General features: G+C 43.9%; 1 protein-coding gene across 1 annotated transcript in view; it reads left to right on the top strand.

The window, feature by feature from the left end:
• lancl2 (LanC lantibiotic synthetase component C-like 2 (bacterial)) overlaps window positions 1-21,679 on the top strand; it is a 54,923-nt gene extending 33,244 nt beyond the window's left edge. The window contains exons 4-9 of the mRNA XM_055656877.1: window positions 3,525-3,672; window positions 6,034-6,180; window positions 12,554-12,736; window positions 14,203-14,379; window positions 16,632-16,704; window positions 20,385-21,679. Of these exons, the coding sequence (XP_055512852.1) occupies window positions 3,525-3,672; window positions 6,034-6,180; window positions 12,554-12,736; window positions 14,203-14,379; window positions 16,632-16,704; window positions 20,385-20,461 (805 nt within the window). The 3' untranslated portion in view covers window positions 20,462-21,679. The remainder of the gene's footprint in view (window positions 1-3,524; window positions 3,673-6,033; window positions 6,181-12,553; window positions 12,737-14,202; window positions 14,380-16,631; window positions 16,705-20,384) is intronic.
• Window positions 21,680-22,318: the final 639 nt, after the last annotated feature.

Genomic DNA, 22,318 nt, shown 5'->3' with positions numbered 1-22,318 from the left:
CTTGGATAGAGTGCATGTGGATAGGATGTTTCCACTAGCGGGAGAGTCTAGGACTAGATGCATAGCTTCAGAATTAAAGAACCTTCTTTTAGGAAGGAGATGAGGAGAAATTTCTTTAGTCAGCGGGTGGTGAATCTGTGGAATTCTTTGCCACAGAAGGCTATGGAGGCCGAGTCAGTGGATATATTTCAGGCAGAGATAGATAGATTCTTGATTAATATGTGTCAGAGGTTTTGGAGAGAAGGCAGGAGAATGGGGTTAGGATAGATCAGCCATGATTGAATGGCGGAGTAGACTTGATGGGCCGAATGGCCTAATTCTCTTCCTATCACATGATCTTTTCACTGTACCTCTGTACATTTGACAATAATAAACCTAAACCTCAGACTGTCCTACCTACACAGAAATCTTCCTCCACAATGGCAAAACTGTCATAGGCCTTGCATGTATGTGATAATCATGACAACAAAATGATACGTTTTAATCTGCAATTTGAGAGGGAGAAGGTAAAATCGGATGGACAAAGGGGACTACAGAGGGATGAGGGAGGAGCTGGCAAAAGTTGACTGAAAAGGGACCCTAGCAGGGATGATGGTGGAACAGCAATGGCAGGAATTTCTGGGAATAATCTGGAAGATGCAGGATCTTTTCATTCCAAAGAGGAAAAAAATATTCTAGGAGGAGAAAGAGCTGTAGCTGACAAGGGAAGTCGAGGACAATATAAAGTTAAAAGAGAAGGCGTATAAGCAAAGATTAGTGGCATGCCAGAGGATTGAGAAGCTTCGAAAGAACAACAGAGGGTAACTAAAAAGAAAATACGGGATATTTAAAAGATGAAATATGAAGATAAGCTAGACAATAATATAAAATAGGATGACAAGAATTTCTTCAGATATAACGAGCAAGAAAGAGGCAAGTGGACTTTGGACTGCTGGAGAATGATGCAGGAGAAGTAATAATGGGGAATAAAGAAATGGCAGAGGAGTTGAATATCTTCTTTGCATCAGTATTTACAGTGGAAGGCACCAGTAACGTGCCTGAAATTCAAGAGAGTCAGGGAGTGGAAGGGAGAGGAGTGGCTATTACCAGGGAGAAGTTGCTTAGGAAGCTGAAAGGGTTGAAGGTGAATGTCACTTGGGCTGGATGGGCTGCAACCTCTGGTTCTGAAAGAGGTGGCATTAGAGATTGCGGAGGCATTGATAATGATATTTAATGAATTACTAGAGTCAGGAGTCGTCCCAAATGATTGGAAAATTGCCAATATTACCCCTCTGCACAAAAAGGGATCAAGGCGTAATAGTGGGAACTAAAGACCAATTAGCCTGACTTTGGTGGTTGGTTATAAAGGATGCAGTTGCGGAGTACTTACAAGTTCACAATAAAATAGGCCGAAGTCCGCATGTGTAGGGGAGATCTTGCTTGACAAAATTTCTGGAAGTAAATAGCAGGACTTATAGTCAATAGATGTTGTTTACTTAGATTTTCAGAAAGCCTCTGATAAGGTGCCACATGTTAGGCTGCTTAGGAAGATGAGAGCCCAAAGGGAAGATACTGGCATGGATAGCAGATTGGCCGGATAGCAGAAGACAAAGAGTGGCAATAAAGGGTTTTTTCTCTGGTTGGCTGCCAGTGACTAGTGGAGTTCCGCAAGGATCGGTGCTGGGACCGCTAATGTCGAATTGTATAATAATTATTTGGACAGGGGGATTGAAGGCTTTGTGGGAAAGTTTGAGAATGTTACAAAAATAGGTGGAAGGGCAGGTAGTGTAGAGAAAGCAAGAACTCTGCAGAAGGACTTGAACAGGTTGGGAGAGTGGGCAGAGAAGTGGCAGTGCATTTTGTTAGTGGGAGTAAAGGTGTAGACTATTTTCTAAACGGGGTGAGAATCTAGAAATCGGAGGTGCAAAGGGACTTGGGAGTTCTGGTGCAAGATTCCCAAAAAGTTAATCTGCAAGTCGAAACGGTAGTAAAGAAAGCAAACTTAATGCTAGGTAGACAAAAATGCTGGAAGGACGAAGAAGGGTCTCGACCCGAAACGTCACCTATTCCTTCGCTCCATAGATGCTGCCTCACCCGCTAAGTTTCTCCAGCATTTTTGTCTACCTTCGATTTTACCAGCATCTGCAGTTCTTTCTTAAACTTAATGCTAGCATATATTTCAAGAGGAGCAATTTTGTGCACCATATCTGAGGATGGTTCTCCAGATAATCCAGAGGAGGTTTACAAGAATGATCCCAGGAATGAGTAGGTTAACATGTGATGAGCGTTTGTCAGCACTGGGCCTGTACTCGCTGGAGTTTAGAAGAATGAGGGGGTACTTCATTGAAACATACAGAATAGTGAAAGGCTTGGACATGGAGAAGTGGATGTGGAGAAGATCCAGTAGTGGGAGAGTCTCGAACTGGGAGGCAGAGTCTCAGAATTAGATGTTCTTTTAGGAAGGCGATGAGGATAAATGTCTTTAGTCCGAGGGTGATGAATCTGTGGAATTCTTTGCCACAGAAAGCTGTGGAGGCCAAGTCAGTGGATATATTTAAGGCAGAGAGAGATAGATACATTTTTGATTAGTACAGGTGTCAGAGGTTATGGGGAGAAGGCAGGAGAATGGGGTTAGGAGGAAGAGATAGAACAACCATGATTGAATGGCGGAGTAGACTTGATGGACCGAATGGCCTAATTCTACTATTCCGTAGGACCATATTTAGCTTGCAATAAAGATTAAATGATCACGCAACATTAGATCATTTTTTTTGTAATTATGCCCGATGTAGTCATGAATGGTTATGAATAATTATTCTGCTTACCTTGGACTTCTAAAACAGCTTCATCAAAAATGGAAAGTCCCATCATGTGACAGATTTTAAGCATTCGCAATCACATTCAACCAAATAGTTGAATGGATAATTCATTTTGTGTTCCTCCTGTGAACCCCAGTCGTAAGTGAATTTGATCTGCAACAGGGATATCAAGAAACGGCAAAGAGCACTAGATGTAGCATTAACAATGGAGCAGACAACATCCCAGTTGTGGTCTTGCACTGTAGAGCCATCCATTCATCTAGCCAAGTTGCTCCATCGTCATAATCAGAGTGGCATAACTTGTGTATAAAATCATGAGAGGAATAGATCAGGTAGATACACAGTCTCTTGCCCATAGTTGGTGAATCGAGGATCAGAGGACATAGGTTTCAGGTGAAGGCGAAAAGATTTAATAGGAATCTGAGGTGTTACAAGAGAACAGGTTCAAGGGTCTGACTAGTAGAACAGAAAAAAGGCATGCTCGTCCGTTGTTATAAATCAGATTTATTGGATAGAGAGAGAACAAATCAACTGTTGAAATAACCGTCGGTAAGTTCTGGCCAATAGCGCCACTCCCAAATTCAAACTACAAACTCGGTCCTGCTTCCGAGTGAGCCCGCCCCCCTCATATTAATTATATTCTAGCAAGAATGCTTCAATATTTTGTAATTACTACTGACGGACTGCTTTAGGTGCATATATGCTTTCTATTTGTCTTTCTTTTAGATTGTTACAATTGCAGAGAACAGTGGTATGTTTGGACTCTGATCTCCCAGATGAGCTTCTTTATGGCCGAGCTGGATACTTATACGCTTTACTATATGTAAACACAGAGATTGGTCAAGATACTGTTCCTTGTTCCGTTATTCAGGAGGTAAGAAAAATGCCTTATGGTGATATTGCTTGAATACTATGATCGATTGCTGCATAATTGGAAGGCTATTCTTTAGATGTGGTGTGGCCCTGAATACTCCAGGAAGATGTAAAAGATCTTGTGGCATTACTTTGGGTAGAGAGCTAAATGTGTTTTGGCCTATGGATAGTGAAAATAATTAATTACTGTTGTTACATGCTATTGCTTGTAATGGTTTCTTTCATAAGGAACAAGGGTCTCGATCCGAAACGTAACCCATTCCTTCTCTCCAGAGATGCTGCCAGAGATTACTCCAACTTTTTGTATCTATCATCAATTTATATTTGTCACCTGATATGATTGATGTATTGTAGCAATTAAAAAATATATATTTCTAATAAAAGAAAAACATGCTAAATTAAGTAAAAAACCTTCCCCTGACAAAAACACCATCTGCATCACCTCCATGGATTTTAGTCATACTGATAATTATTTAAAAAAACTGTTGGAGGAATTTCACAGGTCTTGCAGCATCTGTGGAGGAAAAAGAGATCAATGAGGTTTTGGGTTGGGCCCCATCAGACTGAAGTCTCTCATCTACAAAGTGCACTATTTTTACATTCTTGAACTATTTCAACTCGTTTCAGAAGGGAGATAGCGATGGAAAGATTGGAGGAATGGGGCAAGAACTGGCAAGTGAAAGGTGAATCCAAGTAAGGAAGGGTTATTTAACAGATGGAAATGGGGGAGAGAAGGGTGGCGATAGAAACCAAGGTTGGAAGTGATAAATGGAGAAGAGAAAAGTAAAAATTGAGGTATCTGATATGAGCGGAAATATGAATGGAAAGTGGTGGTGAATGACACTGGTGAAGATAAATGACAGATCCAGAATAGGGATGGGTGGGTGATGAATAGATAGTGGAGAAGGGGAAAGAAACTGGGTAGTGGGGAGTGGAGAGATAAGCGCTGGAGAGGGAGGATCTCCCGCTGTCCCTGGTGGACAGAGCACAAGTGGTCACCAAAGTGGTCGCCTAGTCTATGCCTAATCTCTACAATCACGTTCTCCCTATTGCCCTTCATAAACAAATAGGCTGTGGGCCGAGCATCAAAAACGTGTCTAGAAATCGACTTTTGTAACCCGTCTCGGAACTACATGAAATTTTGCACAGATTTAGATACAACATAATTGAGAAGGAAGTCATAACTTGTCAAAGGTAAACAAAATTGCTGGAGAAACTCAGCGGGTACGGCAGCATCTATGGAACAAAGGAAATGGGCAACGTTTTGGGCCGAAACCCTTCTTCAGACTCATAACTTGTCAATGCCAAAAGTTGCACATTAATTAATTAAACTAATTAGAAAATGAGATCGAAAAATTAAGCGCCATCTAGTGTCTAATGCCCATATTACACCATGGGGAGCCTATTTCCGTGTTGCAGTCTATTTAAACCACATATTATTATACTATATATATATATATATATGACTTGTGAATATGACTGTAATCGTGTACAATTATTATATAAAAATAATATCATTAATATAATTGTGAGTGTTTTTTGAATGAGACTGCCACAGAGGTCAGGCTCCTGAACCAGGCTAATTAATGGGTGAGGGCAGTTCCTGTGGGTTCCCCATTTACTGAACCCCACTGACTGCCAGTGTGCAGAGTGGGGGTCACGGCCATAGTGGGACTGGGGCAGTGCCAGGCTGGGGGAAGGCTAAGGCATCTTCCACTGACAGGAAATGCCTAACCCTAACCCAAACTTGCCCCCCCTTCCAGAGCTGTCCACGGCTGGAGCTGGAGCCGCTTTGGGACTGGCTGCGGGCTCCGAACGTGTGGCCCCGCAGCGTGTCCACTTCGGCCGTGTCCTTCTCGATCATCATGGTGATGATGGTGGGGAGCAGCACTGCCCTGCACGCCGCCCAGACCGCCTTCAGCACCACCATAGCGCTGGCTCCGTCAGACCGCATGCTCGCTCACTGCAACACCGGCTTACCAACAGCCCGTCCGACCCCTCGCAGAATCCACCGGCCGTCCGACCACTCTCAGCATACACCGGCGGACCGACCACTCTCACCATCCACCGGCAGCCCGGCCTGGTCTCTCCCTCTCCCTCTCCCTCTCCCATTCCCTATCCCTCTCCCACTCCCACTCCCACTCTCACTCTCTCACTCTCTCTCTCTCTCTCTCTCTCTCTCTCTCTCTCTCTCTCTCTCTCTCTCTCTCACTCTCACTCTCACTCTCACTCTCACTCTCACTCTCACTCTCACTCTCACTCGCACTCGCACTCTCACTCTCACTCTCACTCTCACTCTCTCTAACTCTCTCTCTAACTCTCTCTCTCTCTCTCTCTCTAACTCTCTAATTTTGGCAAACAGGTGGTTGGTGCCATAATTGAATCTGGCAAGAACTTATCTAAGGAAGAGCGCAAAACAGAACGCTGTCCACTTTTGTATCAATGGCACAGAAAACTGTATGTTGGAGCAGCACATGGTCTTTCTGGGATCTACTACATGCTAATGCAGGTTGGTTTCTACTAAACTTCATTGGAATTATTTCAATGCAGTCGTCATACAAACTCAGAACTGCATGGGGCATTTGTATCATATTTTAAAACAACAGAATTCAATAATACAATAGAGAAAAAAAAACAAGTGAAAATTGCAAGTGTTTTAAAGTTGCCTTTGATGTGAAGAAGAATAATAACATTAGCCAGTGAAAGAATAGGTTGACGATACCAAGTATTACATCAAATATACAGGTCCATGTCTGTTTATACAAACAACATTGGTGCTTTTACACTTATTAAAGATCAAAATGACAATGGTGTCAGGTGTCTGCACATGCATAAATTTAATGTGAGGAATTGAAGTTTCCATTTTGGTCCTCTGAGTTTTTTGCGTCTTTTTAGAGCCTGTGGTATGTGTGACACTGGAAATATACTAAATATGCAGAAATAGTTGGTGCTTTTCTATTTATAATAATTTTTAATGATAAAATGTAATTACTGTCAAACAATCTCTAGCTGTTCCAAGTGTACAAACCCTGGTCTCTATTCCATGGCGTGCAGGAGGATGAGGGGTGATCTTACAGAGGTGTACATAATCATGAGAGGAATAGATCGGATAGATGCAGAGTCTTTTGCCCAGAGTAGGGGAATCGAGGACAAGAGGACATTGGTTCAAGGTGAAGGGGAAAAGATTTAATAGGAATCCGAGGGGTAACATTTTCACACAAAGAGTGGTGGGTGTATGGAACAAACTGCCAGAGGAGGTAGTTGAGGCTGGGACTATCCCATTGTTTAAGAAACATTTAGACAGGTACATGGATAGGACATGTTTGGAGGGATATGGAGCAAGTGCAGGCAAGTGGGACCAGTGTAGCTAGGACATTATTGGCCGGTGGGAAAGTTGGGTCGAAGGGCCTGTTTCCATACTATCACTCTATGACTCCATCTCATTTGATTATTCCATTATTGTACTTTACTTTTTCTGGACACCATTCTGCTGTTTTGCATTTGTCATAATATTTATTATTGTATTTATCATTATCATATGTATACTGTTTATTCTTGAGTTTCATGTGAACCAGCATTCTTATTGCACCCTGGTGAAAATGACAATAAATTATTGTGATCTGAAGATGTGTTATTGATTGCTTTGTAGAACTTGCTAAATTTTGAATGCTGAAATTGTACCGGGATCTAGTATTTTCAAAATTCTAGATGTAATATTTTTGTTGTGGAACAGAACACATTAAAATTTAAAATTAATTTAAATCTGGACTTTGCTCTGTACTTTCAAATTTGAATGCGATGATAGTACAGGTGCACAACCTTTTATCCGAAAGCCTTGGGACCAGACACTTTTCGTAATTCAGAATTTTTCGGCTTTCAGAATGGAAGATTTTTAGCGTAGATTTTAACGGCTGGCTCAGTGGCAGAGTGCTCGGCTCATATCCGCAAGGTCGCGAGTTTGCGCCTCGATCCCGGCAGTTACTCGATCGCGAGTTTGAGTCTTCAATGTAGTTTTTTCTTGCAGAATAGGAGAGAATAGGGAGGGTTAGGCTGGGATCATTCTCTGCGAGATGATCTTAGTGCGGGAGATAAGTGTAGGAGAGGTGTACTGACTGTGTGGGCAGAACTTTGGAAGTGATTGCCCACCATTCTCAAAAGCCGCTGTGTCTCCCTGTCCCTCCAACTCCAGAGGAATCCGCTCCCCGATGGGCCGCTACGGCAACAAGTGGCAGTTCGCCCACAGCCCGAGCTGCGGCCCCTCATCCGCAACCCGGGTTCCTCTGGAGTTGGAGCGGGGCTGGGCTAGAGTTGTTGCTGGCTGTGAGTCTCTGGGATCTCCGTGCTTGCAGTGGGCCTGGGGGTCGGTGTCCCGATGAGGGGGCGCAGCTCAGGCTGTGGGCGAACTGCCACTTGTCGCTGTAGCGGCCCATCGGGGAGCGGCTTCTGGTGGTCCTGACGTCTCTCAGCTCCTGTCCAGGGGGATGGCCGGAAACGTCAGGACCAACAGGAACCCGCTCCCCGATGCGCCGCTACAGCGACAAGTGGCAGTTCGCCCACAGCCCGAGCTGCGCCCCCTCATCCGCAACCCGGGTTCCTCTGGAGTTGGAGCAGGGCTGGGCTAGAGTTGTTGCTGGCTGTGAGTCTCTGGGATCTCCGTGCTTGCAGTCGGTGTCCCGTTGGTCCTGACGTCTCCGGTCACCGCTCTGGACTGGAGCTGAGACTGGGAACTGTACCGCCCTTGCCCCCTCCCTCTGCAACTGCAAACAACCCCACTCTCCTGCTCACCTGCAAGGGCGGTACAGTTCCCAGTCTCAGCTCCTGTACAGGGGGGTGGCCGGAGACGTCACAGCCCGAGCTGCGCCCCCTCATCCGCAACCTCAAGACCAAGACGCACCTTGCACACCATCAGCTTCGGTCCCTACGGGGAGCGTGTTCCTCTGGAATTGGAACGGGGCTGGGCTGCTGCTGGCTGTGGGTCTCTGGGATCTCCGTGCTTGCAGTGGGCCTGGGGGCCGGTGTCCCGTTGGTCCTGACGTCTCCGGTGATTGGCACTAGCTCCGACGTGAAGACAGTGCAAAACCCCCGCGCCGGTGCAATGCGCGGGGAGCTGGAGAGGGGAGGGAAGGGGTCACACACATGGCCGGGAAGCAGAGGGGTGTAGGTGGGGTGAAACTTAAGGGAGCGACAATTTGCTGCTGCCTGCACGCTGAGTTAAAAAGTTCTCATGCAAGACTCACGATACACTGTGTATCGTGAGTCTACCGTGGGAACTTTTTAACTCAGCGGGCAGGCAGCAGCAGATTGTCAATTATTAACCCTCCCGCGCAATATACCCTCACCTTCTCTTTTATGAATGGGGATTTAGTTCCCCTTTCTTCGAGGACCGACCGGAGGTTCTGCTGTCACCTCTGCGGGCCGCCCTCGGTGAACGTTTTCAAGGACCTTTCTTCAAGGACTGAAAAAATGTCGCTATTCGGAGGTTTTCGTTATTTGGAACTTCGGATAAAAGGTTGTGCACCTGTAGTATAAACTGGAACTCAAAATGTATGTAATCAGTAAATGCCAGAAATAGTTTTCCAAAGCCTAATGTGTTAAAAATGTCGAGTGTACTCCTTGCATGGGAGGAAATAGTAAATGAATTTGAAATATTAAGTATTATCTCTATTTTTATAAATATAAGAACATCTAATTTCCTTATTTGTCCATCACATTTTGCTATTGGAAATGCAAAATCCACTGTTTTCATCATTTAAATCAATCAACTTTTAAAATGGCATTACAGGTGCACAACCTTTTAGCCGACGATCCAAATAACGAAAACCTCCGAATAGCGACATTTTTTCGGTCCTTGAAGAAAGGTCCTTGAAAACGTTCACCGAGGGCGGCCCGCAGAGGTGACAGCGGAACCTCCGGTCGGTCCTCGAAGAAAGGGGAACTAAATCCCCATTCATAAAAGAGAAGATGAGGGTATATTGCGCGGGAGGGTTAATAATTGACAATATGCTGCTACCTGCCAGCTGCGTTAAAAAGTTCCCACGGTAGACTCACGATACACAGTGTATCGTGAGTCTTGCGTGGTAACTTTTTAACTGAGCGTGCAGGCAGCAGTAGATTGTCGCTCCCTTCAGTTTCACCCCGCCTACACCCCTCTGCTTCCCGGCCATGTGTGTGACCCCTTCCCTCCGCTCTTCAGCTCCCCGCTCATTGCACCGGCGCGGGGGCTTTGTACTGTCTTCACGTCGCGATGCTAGCAGCACAGTGCCAGTCACCAGAGACGTCAGGACCATCGGAACACCGACCCTCAGGCCCACTGCAAGCACGGAGATCCCAGATCAGCAACTCCAGCCCAGCCCCGTTCCAACTCCAGAGGAACACGCTCCCCGTATGGGCAGAAGCTGATGGTGTGCAAGAATAACGTCTTGTTCTTGGGTCGCGCAGCTCGGGCTGTGGGCGAACTGCCACTTGTTGCCATAGCGGCCCATCGGGGAGAGGATTCCTCTGGTTGGAGGGGGGTATTGTGCTGTTTGATCGCCCCCTACTATTCCAGGGACAGGGAGACAGGACGTTCACCGAGGGCGGCCCGCAGAGGTGACAGCAGAACCTCCGGTCGGTCCTCGAAGAAAGGGGAACTAAATCCCCATCCATAAAAGAGGTGAGGGTATATTGCGCGCGAGGGTTAATAATTGACAATCTGCTGCTGCCTGCCCGCTGAGTTAAAAGTTCCCACGGTAGACACGATACACAGTGTAGGCAGCAGCAGATTGTCGCTCCCTTCAGTTTCACCCCACCTACACCCCTCTGCTCCCCGGCCATGTGTGTGACCCCTTCCCTCCCCTCTCCAGCTCCCCGCTTATTTCACCGGCGCGGGGGCTTTGCACTGTCTTCAAGTCGGCGATGGCTGCAGGTCAGTGCAGTCACCGGAGACGTCAGGACCAATTGAACGTCGACCACCCGGCCCACCGCAAGCACGGAGATCCCAGAGACCCACAGCCAACAGCAGCCCAGCCCAGCCCCGCTCCAACTACAGGGGAACCTGGGTTGCGGATGACGGGGCGCAGCTCGGGGCGTCGTAGGGGCCCATCGGGGAGCGGGTTCCTGTTGGTCCTGACGTCTCCGGCCACCTGCTATCTTCCGGGAACTGTACCGCCCTTGCAGGAGAGTGGGGTTGTTTGCAGTTGCAGAGGGAGGGGGCAAGGGCGGTACAGTTCCCAGTCTCAGCTCCAGTCCAGGGGGGTGGCCGGAGACGTCAGGACCAACGGGACAGCGACCCCCAGGCCCACTGCAAGCACGGAGATCTCAGAGACCCACAACCAGCAGCAACTCCAGCCCAGCCCCGCTCCAACTCCAGAGGAAAACGTAGGGGCAGAAGCTGATGGTGTGCAAGGTGTTCTTGGGGTGGCGCAGCTCGGGCTGTGGGCAAACTGCCACTTGTCGCCGTAGCGGCCCATCAGGGAGCGGATTCCTCTGGAGTTGGAGGGGGAGGGGAGTATTGTGCTGTTTGATCGCCCCCTGCTATCCCAGGGACAGGGAGACACAGTGGCTTTTTAGACTGGTGGGCAATCACTTCCAAAGTTCTGCCCACACAGTCAGTACACCTCTCCTACACTGCATTTCATACAAACATTTATTCTGCAAAAAAAAACCACATTGAAGATTCAAGCTCGCGACCGAGTAACTGCCGGGATCAAGGCGCAAACTCGCGACCTTGCGGATATGAGCCGAACACTCTACCACTGAGCCAGCCATTAAAATCTACGCAAAAAAATTTCCATTCCGAAGACCGACGAATTCTGAATTACGAAAAGTGTCTGGTCCCAAGGCTTTCGGATAAAAGGTTGTGCACCTGTAGTAGGAAATGAAAAATGCAGAGATTATTAAATTAGATTGTCCTAGGTTTACCTGGTGTTTAAACAAAGTTGATTAATGTCAGTGTACTGAACATTTGGCACTGGCATTCATCCAGAATTCCTATTCCTATTCGTGTATGGCCACTGATGGAGAGGATGAGGTTTAATGTTCCTGGCTTTTCCATTTCTTGCTAAAATTCGCCCTTAAAAAGCGCATCTGCTTATCAGAAATATTTTTTTGAAGTGATGTTCATTTGATCTATCCAATACGAAACACTCCATTTAAGTGACTTTGCAGTTGGTAAAATTAGCACCGTGGAATCTTTTTCCAGAACACTGAGTAGAGCAGATAAGGACATGTATTAACCATTTTGAGATAAAGTTGTTCACTTGGCTTACAGCAATGAAGTAAATTTGCTCCGAAAGCAAAGTATATTTAAAGAGCAGAGGCGACAAAAAACACAAGAACTTCTCTTCGAAAAAGGACAGTTTCTCAAAGACTAAGAGGATAGTTACACAAGTTGTCACAGTTACTTGTAAAAGTGTCTTTACAAATCTTTCCAAAACTCGATTTGAAATGGGATTTTGGCAGTACAGTTGTGCAAAACACTTGTATAAAACTATAATCCATGCAATAATTAACTCTCCAAATCTTTATGTTTAGGACTGTTTTTAATTCGACCTGTCTGGCAGAAGACCTATGTCACTATCAGCTGTTTTTTACTCCCCCAGATATAATTCGACTAAGTAAAATATACAATTGATGCAGGGGCATCTGTTTAACATTGTAATGTTTTTTACTGGGATAATCCAAAATTAATCCCACCGTTCTGCCCTGACACCTATTGTATTCTTCTGCTTCATGTATTGTTTTCATTTATCTTCCCACATACAAAAAAGAAATTCCCAGGATTGCATTATTGGCGTTTATTGTAATGGAGCTTAGTTTTGCCACCTCTCCATATATAAATGTTTAAATTATTCTGATAATTTTTAAATGCTGTTTGTTAGGTTTTAAAAAATATTCTGTTCCAGCCAGGTTCAAAGGTGGAGCAAGAGACTTTGATTGAATTGGTAAAACCCAGCGTGGACTATGTGCGACATAAAAAGTTCAAGTCCGGAAATTATCCTTCATCATTAAGCAATGAAACTGACAGACTGGTTCATTGGTGCCACGGTGCTCCTGGTGTTATACACATGTTGATACAATCATACAAGGTCTGTATTTTTAAAGGCTTCTTGAGGAATTTTCTGACATGGGATATGCTTTTGTCATTGTCTGATTCAATTAGAGTAGCTGGAAATAAAATGAAGAGGGACATGACATTCTTTTTCTAACAAACCCAAATGTGAAGGTCATTTTAGAGCCCTATAATTGCTATTAAATAGTCGTATTCCCATGGGTTTCATATTCTCAAACCATGCTTTGTTTTCAAGTGTTGGTTGAAATACCTTGTCAATAGTTAATAGTCAATAGTCACTTTAATTGTCATTTGGACCCCTTGAGGTCCAAACGAAATGCCGTTTCTGCAGCCATACATTACAAACAAATAGACCCCAGACACAACATAATTTACATTTTACATAAACATCCATCACATTGCTGTGATGGAAGACCAAAAAAAACTTATCTCTCCACTGCACTCTCCCCACCCCCGATGTCAGAGTCAAAGTCAAAGCCCCCGGCTGGCGACGGCGATTGTCCCGCGGCCATTAAAGCCACGCCGGGTGGTGCAAGATCGCACACCGGGTTCTTGATGTTGGAGCCCCCGGCGTGCGCTCGCAGAGTCCCGCGGCCATTCCAAGCCGCGCGGGGCGGTGATGTTAGGCCCCGCTCCAGGAGCTCTTCGACCCCGCAACTCGGGCGGGAGAAGTCGCCGTTGCAGGAGCCCTGAAAAGCGGTCTCCCTCCAGGGATCCGTGGGCTCCCGGTGCCGCCGTCCGCAGACCCGTAATAGCAGCCTCTGAATCTCCGGAGGTCGGGCCGCAGCAGCAGCAGCGCTCCACCACCGCTCCACCCGCTCCGGACTCGGTCAGCTCCGCGACGGTGAGGTGAGTCGGCACCAGAGTCCCCGGTCTTCTCCTGTTGGAGGCCGCTCCTCAATGCAGCCCCAAAGACAACGGAGACCCGACAAGAAAAGGTCGGGTCTCCCGTGCAGGGAGAGATTTAAAAGTTGCCCCCTCCCTCCCACCCCCCCACACACACACCCCAACAAAAAATAACAAAAACTACATATAAACACAGACAAAAAATAATAAAAACGCGGACGGGCTGCAGAGGCCGCTGCTGACGAGAGTCGCGCCGCCTACCGGATCAACATATTCCTATCCCAATTGATGCAATATTAATTCTCGATCCCCTCGATTACAGACTTCTCTAGCCAGTTGATGCTCAGAGAACAAGGCACATAAGAGGATTAACAGTAAATATTACTTTAAAAAAAATCTAATGTTTGATAAATCCAAACAATTTAGAAGTTGGAATCAGCAATTTTGAATTCTTGTTGTGAATATGATATCTAGAACGCAGTGCAAAGTTTGCAGATGAAGATATGAATTGTACGTCATCAATAGCAGGATTTATTGAAGATTTCCAGCAGGCTAAAGCAATACCCATTTTGACCTTCAGTAAACAAGCTGTTTTATTATTTCATATTAAAAAATAATGTATCTTTTTCTAACAAGACTTTCAAAGAAGATAAATACCTGAGAGATGCAACTGAGTGCAGTGATGTTATCTGGCAGCGAGGGCTGCTGCGAAAAGGTTATGGAATCTGCCATGGAACTGCAGGAAATGGATACTCTTTCCTCTGTCTGTACAAGTTAACTCAGGACCGAAAATATCTCTATAGAGCTTGCAAAGTAAGTTGATATATGGATGGACTAATAAATCCCTGGATTTTATATCAAATTAATGATGTAGTGCAGCGACTGTACATCTCATGCTTGCATTATTTAATTGTAGATATTTCATTTTATATACTTGCTCACTAATTTTTAAGTTGCCATTACCTACAGGTAGATCTAATGTACAAGACGCAAATGCTGATGTGAGCATTTGGTGAACATTTCTTTCATGTCATATCTTTATTATACATAAAACACGTGTATTTATTTGTGTGATGTTCGTGTACGTTTCACATCTCTTCGAAAACACGACGCGCTAACGGTGAAATATTTACATATTCCAATAGAGATTTACGTTGTGATGTCAAAACTCGCCTTATCTGAAAGTTTCATGCATTATTTCGCATTTATGTTAAAAAATTTCAAATAACTTGGAAAATAAACGAGATCGTCTCGCTGATGATGTCACAATGGCTCTGCTCCTTGCAGCCTGCTTCCCTATGTTCCACGCACCCCTCCCCCTCTCCTCATCCCCCACCCCCCCCCCCCCCCCCCCCCCCCCCCCCCCCCCCCCCCCCCCCCGTTCAAAAGACGCAGAAAGAACGAGCGAGTGGGCTCTGTACTGCAGCTTCTGAGGGCTTCCGAGCGCTCGCAAGGTCACGAGTTCTGCACGCTTGCGCCTCGGTTTCTCGGTCGCCCCCGTTCTCTCTCTTCTCTTTGCCCTCCCCCCCCCCCCCAGGGCTCTCCCTCCTCTCCTCTCTCTCCTCCTGGAACTCTCTTTACCCTGCCCCCCCCCCCCTCAGGCTCTCTCTTTCCCCCCCCCCCCCCCCTCCCGGCTCTCTGGAATTCTCTCACCACAGAATGTAGTTGAGGCCAGTTCATTGGCTATATTCTAAGAGGGAGTTAGATGTGGCCCTTGTGGCTAAAGGGATCAGGGGGTATGGAGAGAAGGCAGGTACAGGATACTAAGTTGGATGATCAGCCATGATCATATTGAATGGCGGTGCAGGCTCGAAGGGCCGGATGGCCTACTCCTGCACCTATTTTCTATGTTTCTCCCCCCCCTCCTCTCTCTCCTCTCCCCCCTCCTCCCCTCCTCTCCCCTCGCCTCTCTCTCCCCAGCCTTTCTCTTCCTCCCCTGGCATCCCTCCTCTTTCCCCCATTGTACGTTCTCCCCGTGACCTGCGCGGGTTTTCTCCAAGATTTTCGGTTTCCTCACACACTCCAAAGACATACAGGTTTGTATGTTAATTGGCTTGGTAGACAGTGCATTCAGAAAGTATTCAGACCCCTTCACTTTCCACATTTTGTTACGTTACAGCCTTATTCTAAAATGAATTAAATTCTTTTTTTTTATCATCAATCTACACACAATACCCCATATTAAAAAAGCGAAAACAGGAATTTGTTTCAATGACTCTTTATCCTTGACAATGGAAATCATGTACTTTCTAACAATTTTTTTCTATTCTTTTGTAGTTATCAAATTTCTGTATAATATCAAATTAAAAATCAATATTAATTTCCATTTAGGTACCATTTGACTACTGACTAGTGCTATTTGCTCTGCAAAATATTATACAGTGAAGAGCCATTAATGCTTGCAGTACTCTAAAAGTCCTGTCCCACGGTACGAGTTCATTCCAAGAGCTCTCCCGAGTTTAAAAAAAAATCAAACTCGCGGTAAGCATGGAGAATGAACGTAGCGGGTACGTCGGAGCTCGGGGACATCTCTTAGCGGCTCGTAACGCTAACGGCAGGTACTCAGGAAGACGTTGAAAATTGTCCACGAGAGCCCCGAGTACCGACGAGTGGCCATTACCGTAAATCTCAGTGTTCGAATCAGGGCAAACTCGGGAGAGCTCTTGGAATGAACTCGTACCATGGGACAGGGCTATTAGAGTTCAGTATTATCACTATTTTTATTATTATTTCTATTATTACTATTGTTATTATCATCAATTGGTTGTTTCTGTTTAATCCTCCAGTAAAAATTGATTTGGAAACCATTCCCTTAAACCCAGTTCGCAAAGCTGAACTTTTTGAAAACAGATAAGTGAGAAAAACGCAGGAAAATTAGGAACTTCTATACAATAATAACTTTTACCCTACTTATTCAAAGAAGGGAAATCTGTCCCATATTTCAGAAACAAGCTCTGAATTAATTTATTCACAATTCAAAGTACGGGGTGGAAGTTATATGGTCCTTGTGTACAAATCTACCAAATAAGAAACCTGTCACATCTCTTAAAATTTCTCATTTACAGTTTGCAGAATGGTGTTTGGATTACGGAACTCATGGATGTCGTATCCCCGATAGACCATATTCCTTGTTTGAAGGTAAAACATTGAATATGTTGGTATTTTAATAATATTTTGAGTTTTAAACAAATCATGGATTTGCCAAACTAAATGGAATAGATAATTAGTGTTATGAAAAGAAAAGAATGAAAGTATTCAGTTTGCACGTTCTCTCTGTGACTGCGCGGATTTCTTCTAGGTCCTTCAGTTTTCTCCAACATACCAAAGACATGCAGGTTAGCAGGTAAATTGGCAATTGAGTGTAGCTGATTATAGAATCTGTGCATGTTGGGAAAGGTGAAATTGATTGGTATAGAGCATGGAACAATACAGCACAGGAACGACCCCTTCAGCCGACAATGTTTGCGCCAAATATGACGCCGTTAAACTAATCTCATCTCTGTGTACATGATCCATTATCCCTCTACCTTGGTTTTTCATGTACCTATCTAAAAGCCTCTTTAACACCACTATCATAACAGCTTCCATTACCACCCCCAGCAATGCGCTAGTCTTATAGCATGGAAATGGGCCTTTTGCCCAACTTGCCCACTCTGACTAATATGCCCAACCACACTAGTACAACTTGCCTGTGTTTGGCCTATATTCCTCCAAACCTTACCTTTCCATGTACCTGTCCAAATGTTCCTTAAAGGTTGTGATAGTACCTGCCTCGACTACCTCCTACGGCAGCCCATTCAATGTATCTATCAACCTGTGTGTGTTTAAAAGAAAAGTTGTCCCTCTGTTTCCTATTAAATCTTTCCCCCCTCACCTTAAACCTATCTGTGACGCCACTTTCAAGGAATTATGTACTAGCATTCCTAAATCACTGTGCTCTACAACATTTCCAGGAACCCTGCTATTCACTGTGTAGGTGCTGTCCTGTTTAGACTTCGCAAAGTGCAACATCTCGCACTTGTTTGAATTAAACTCCATCAACCATTACTCAGATCACCTGCCCAACTGATCAAGATCCTTTTGCAATATTTGGCAACTAGGCCCGTGTGTGTGTGCGCGATCTCATTAAACTTTCCCCCTCTCATTGTATAGTTAATAGCTATGCCCTCTAGTGTTAGACTTTTGCACCCTGGGAAAAATGTTGTGACTGTTTTTGCCTGTCCTGGTTTTATATACTTCTGTCATGTCTCCCCTCAATCTCTGACTTACCGCAGAAAACAATCCAAGTCTATCCAACCACTCCTTGTAGATTAACCTCTAATCCAGGCAGCATTCTGGTAGACTTCCTCTGCTCCCTTTCCAAAGCCTGCACATCATTCTTGTAATCGGGCTGCCAGAACTGAAAGCTATACTCCAGAACGGATTAACTAAAGTCTTGTTGAGCTACATCATGATTTCCTCACTCTTATGCTAAATGCTGCTAGCAACGGAGGCAAGAATAACATACACCACCTTGACCACCCTAACTACTAGTGCTGCCTTTCTGAGTGAGTTATGAACTTGGACCCCAAGCACATCAATGCTGTTAAGGGTCTTGGCATTAACTATAGAGACTCCCCTTACATTCAAAGTCCCAAAATTCGACACCTCATACTTCCTCGGATTAAATTCCATCTGCCATTTCTCCGCCCATTTCTACAGCTGACCTTCTGACAGGCAGCCTCACTAGTAGCCCCGGTATTCCTTCTCTCTCTATCCCTCCCCCACCCAAGTCGCACTAGTTTCTCGTCTTCACCCTACAAACAGCTAACAATGGCCTGTTTCCTTTATCATCATTACTTTTTTGCATATCTTTAATTCATTGTTCTTTATCACTCATTTCCCTTATCCCTAACCAGTCTGAAGAAGGGTCTCGACCCGAAACGTCACCCATTCCTTCTCGCCAGAGATGCTCTCTGTCTTCAGCTATTTGTGTCTATCATCGGTTTAAACCAGCATCTGCAGTTCCTTCCTATACATTTACATCCAAGTTATTTATATGCATCACAAACTGCAGATGTCCCAGTGTAGATCGCTGCGGAACTCCACTGGTCACAGACCTCTAAACAAAGTATCTTCCTTCCAGCAGAACCGTCTGTCTTCTATGAATAAATCTGTTCTGAATCCATGTGACCAAGTCACCGTTAATCCTGTGCATTTTAATCTTCTGGGCCAGCCTATCATGAGGATTTTATCAAAAGCTTTATTGAAATCCATGTATACAAAAACTCAGTCTTCAATCTCAAAATGCCCAGTCATATTTATATTCTCGCAATAAAACACTATTGACTTTCCATTCTGATCTTGCTGGCCACCAAGTCCTTTTCCTCGGTGAATATAGATGCAAAGTACTCATTTAGCATCTCGCCTACATCCTTTGACTCCAACCATAGATACCCTCCTTTATTCTTGAGCGGTCCTAGCTTCTCCCTGTTTTTAATGTACGTATAAAAATACGCCATTTTCTTTAATGTGACTTGTCAATGACATTTCATGGCTCTTTTTGGCCCTTCTAATCATCTGCTTGAGTTCTTTCCTACTTGCTTGTTTGTTGTAACCTTAAACTTCACATGTGCTTAATTTTTATTCCTGACCAATTTTACAATCTTGGTCGTCCATGGTCCCTTTACCTTGCCATCCTTATCCCTCCTTACTGGGACATGCTGATGCTGCACTTTGATCAGCTGGCCTTTAAACTACTTGGCCAATAACAGCTGCTCCCAATCTACCCTCCCTATCTCCTGCCTTCTTAACATTGTAATCTACTTTGTGTCAATTAAAGACCTTCTTCCAACATCAAGGCCTATCCTTATTCAAAACAATCTTAAAACTAATGGTTGTCAGAGCTCCCTCCAAAATGCTCTTCCACCATAAAAAGAGTCACCTGGTCAGGCTCATTTCCAAATACAAGGTCCAGTATGTTCCCTCCTCGAGTCGGACTATCCACATACTGTGAAAGGAAACCTTGGTTACCGACCTAACAAATTATGCCCCATCTAATTCTCTTGCACTGAGTAAATCACAGTCAATTTTGGGGAGGTTAAAGTCGCGCTCCACAACAGCCACGTGGTTCTTGTATTCCTCCATAATCTGTCTACATATCTGATCTATCATCTCCTACTGGCTATTGGTTGGCCTATAATATAATCCCGTTAGTGATTGCTCCTTTCGTATTTTAGAGCTCAACCCATAGTGTCTCAGTAGACCCACCCTCCAGTATGTGCTCTGAGTACTGCCTGACATTCTCCCTGATTAGTATGTGAGGTAAATAAAAAATGGGTATACTGGATCAATTGAAAACCTTGAAGCTAAGTTTTTTTCATATAAACATGAATATTATAAAAACAAAACTACTTAGGAGTTAAGTTAGCAGAATAGCTGTTCCCTCAATGAATAGCAGAAGAGAACTTGGAAGAGCTATTCTTATTTCTACGGTTGATCAATGGTTCCAGATGATTTAGTCATAAGAAACTGCAGATGCTGGAATCTTGTGTGGAACACAAAGTGCTGGAGCGACTTAGTGGGTCAGACAGCATCTCTGGAGGTTGTGGTTCGGCAGCATTTCAGGTCGGAGTTTCAGATAGTTAATTGGATTCCTATTTTTCAGGCCTCCAGTTACTACACTCTTATGGATAGGGAGCTTTTATATCTGAATGTCCGTGATCTTGAGTTAACAGAATTACTAGTTTCCATGGATTTTGTCACCAAGCTAACAAAATAAGTTTAAAATGACAGAACAATTGTGCAGATCTCAAAGTAATATGGATATTTTTTTACAGGGATGGCCGGAGCTATTCACTTCTTGACTGACATTTTGAATCCAGAGACAGCCCGATTTCCAGCCTTGGAACTCTAAAGTATAACAAAGTTGTGCTACTTGAAGATTGAATGATTTTGGATATGGTGTAGGACCACGTCGTTTCTGTGGAGAATAGGACTTCTCGGTACCTCTTTTCTGAATACCTGCACAGCCTAAATTTAATGCTATTTCAAGAACTTAAAAATTTGAAGGCAACAATCAGAGCAAATTCCTTTGTCTTGCAATTCATTGCATTTCAGTTTCAACAAAATGAAATACCTAAAATTGACATGTGCTTACATCAGTGTTTGATTGTGTGCTTGTATAATATCCTAGCCTCTTAGGTTGTCTTGGTCCTGTTTATTTAGAGTCCATGCAATTTCCATCATAGTACTTTTCGTGCATGTGAAGAAGCCAAACATTGACCCACTGGTGCTAATTCTGCTTGAAAAGACACTTGGAATAATTGTCATATGTAGTCAGGGTTGCTGGTCATGTTTTGATTTTTTTTTTTTTTTTATTGCAACAAGGCAGAAAATAAAGTATGCATTTGCTAAATCTAGCAGTTGGTTTGTGCTGAGGAAAAAAAAAGTTGAATTTGCCCCCAATAACATTTTTCTTGCGTGTTTCATTTCTTTCCCACTTGCATTATCTTTAATCGGATATGTTACAATCTTGCAACACTGCTTATAATACAAATATATTGTTCTAATGCTGGTTTTACTATTAATGATAAGGAACAGTTGTTGCAGAAAAATTAAAATGTACAAGCAACCTCAAAGTATTTACTGTGAGCAGTTCCATGCTCTTTGCCTCCTGAATAACATATATTTGGAAGTAATGTAGATGCAAACTGGGCTTTTTTATTTGCAGCCTTTTTGCAGAGAAATAACAGGTTGAAATGTATTTTTAATGTTAAAAGATATTCTTAAGATAGGGGTTTTAAATTTGAACAATTTTGGTGGGACACTTTAAACTTCCACAGACTTAATGCAAATATGTGTGTAAGTATATGTCCTTAATGATTGTTGGGGAGTTCTGTACCTCTACTGCACTTCAGTCCTCTCAATTTCAACCTGCACCCATCTCTGTGCTAAGGTAACATACAAAAATCAAATATATATTAGGTGTACATGGTAACACTGCTCCCTGGCTGGCTTCATACTCACTTTAAATGTAAAATGACAAATCTAATGGTACGTATCATGGAAACTTGTATTTTTAGTATCCTTGATGATGTCAGATTCGCTATCCATTATAAAGAATTGTTAACATGAATGGATTATTTCAAGCAGCTTGTCACAGCCTTGTAGTTAAATTATTGTTACTGTTTGTTATTATATTATCTCTTTTGAAGAAAAATGGCTTCTGCCTGAATTTGTTAGTCATAAGCATACAAGACTAGACAGACAGACCCTAGAAGCAGCAAAAGGTCAGTATATAAAATATGTTTTAAGGTCTTGATTCACTGATGTAAATTGGTGCCTTGAGGAGGAATGATTCCTGGCAATGCATCTTAGAGGAGCAGCAGTGCCATCTGCTGTTCAAAGATCTATTTTAAATAATTGTCTCAAATTAGGTTTGTAAACCTACACAGAAAATACAAATGCAATGAAGATAAGAGACTGGCATTAATTTAAAACAAATCAAACTGAGGAAACACTGACAAATGGGAATGCTGCTGGATACTGCATATGCTGATACTGCCATCTTGAGCTGGTTGTGCTGACTAATAAAGAAGAATCCAGTCTTTAGACAAACTTTATTTAAATTAAGTTGGCATAGCAACATGCTGGCTTTTTATACTCTGCAAGTATAAAATCTGGCTAGGAGACAGTGGTGCAGCTGATCAATCCTGACCTTATGTAATGTCTGAGTGGAGTTTGTATGCTTTTCCCTGTGACCACCAGGATC

This window comes from Leucoraja erinacea, chromosome 2 (genome assembly GCF_028641065.1).
Source record: "Leucoraja erinacea ecotype New England chromosome 2, Leri_hhj_1, whole genome shotgun sequence".
NCBI classification, from domain to species: Eukaryota; Metazoa; Chordata; class Chondrichthyes; order Rajiformes; family Rajidae; genus Leucoraja; species Leucoraja erinaceus.
The sequence above is the reverse complement of the archived record's forward strand: the minus strand, read 5'-3'. Positions and strand labels throughout refer to the sequence as shown.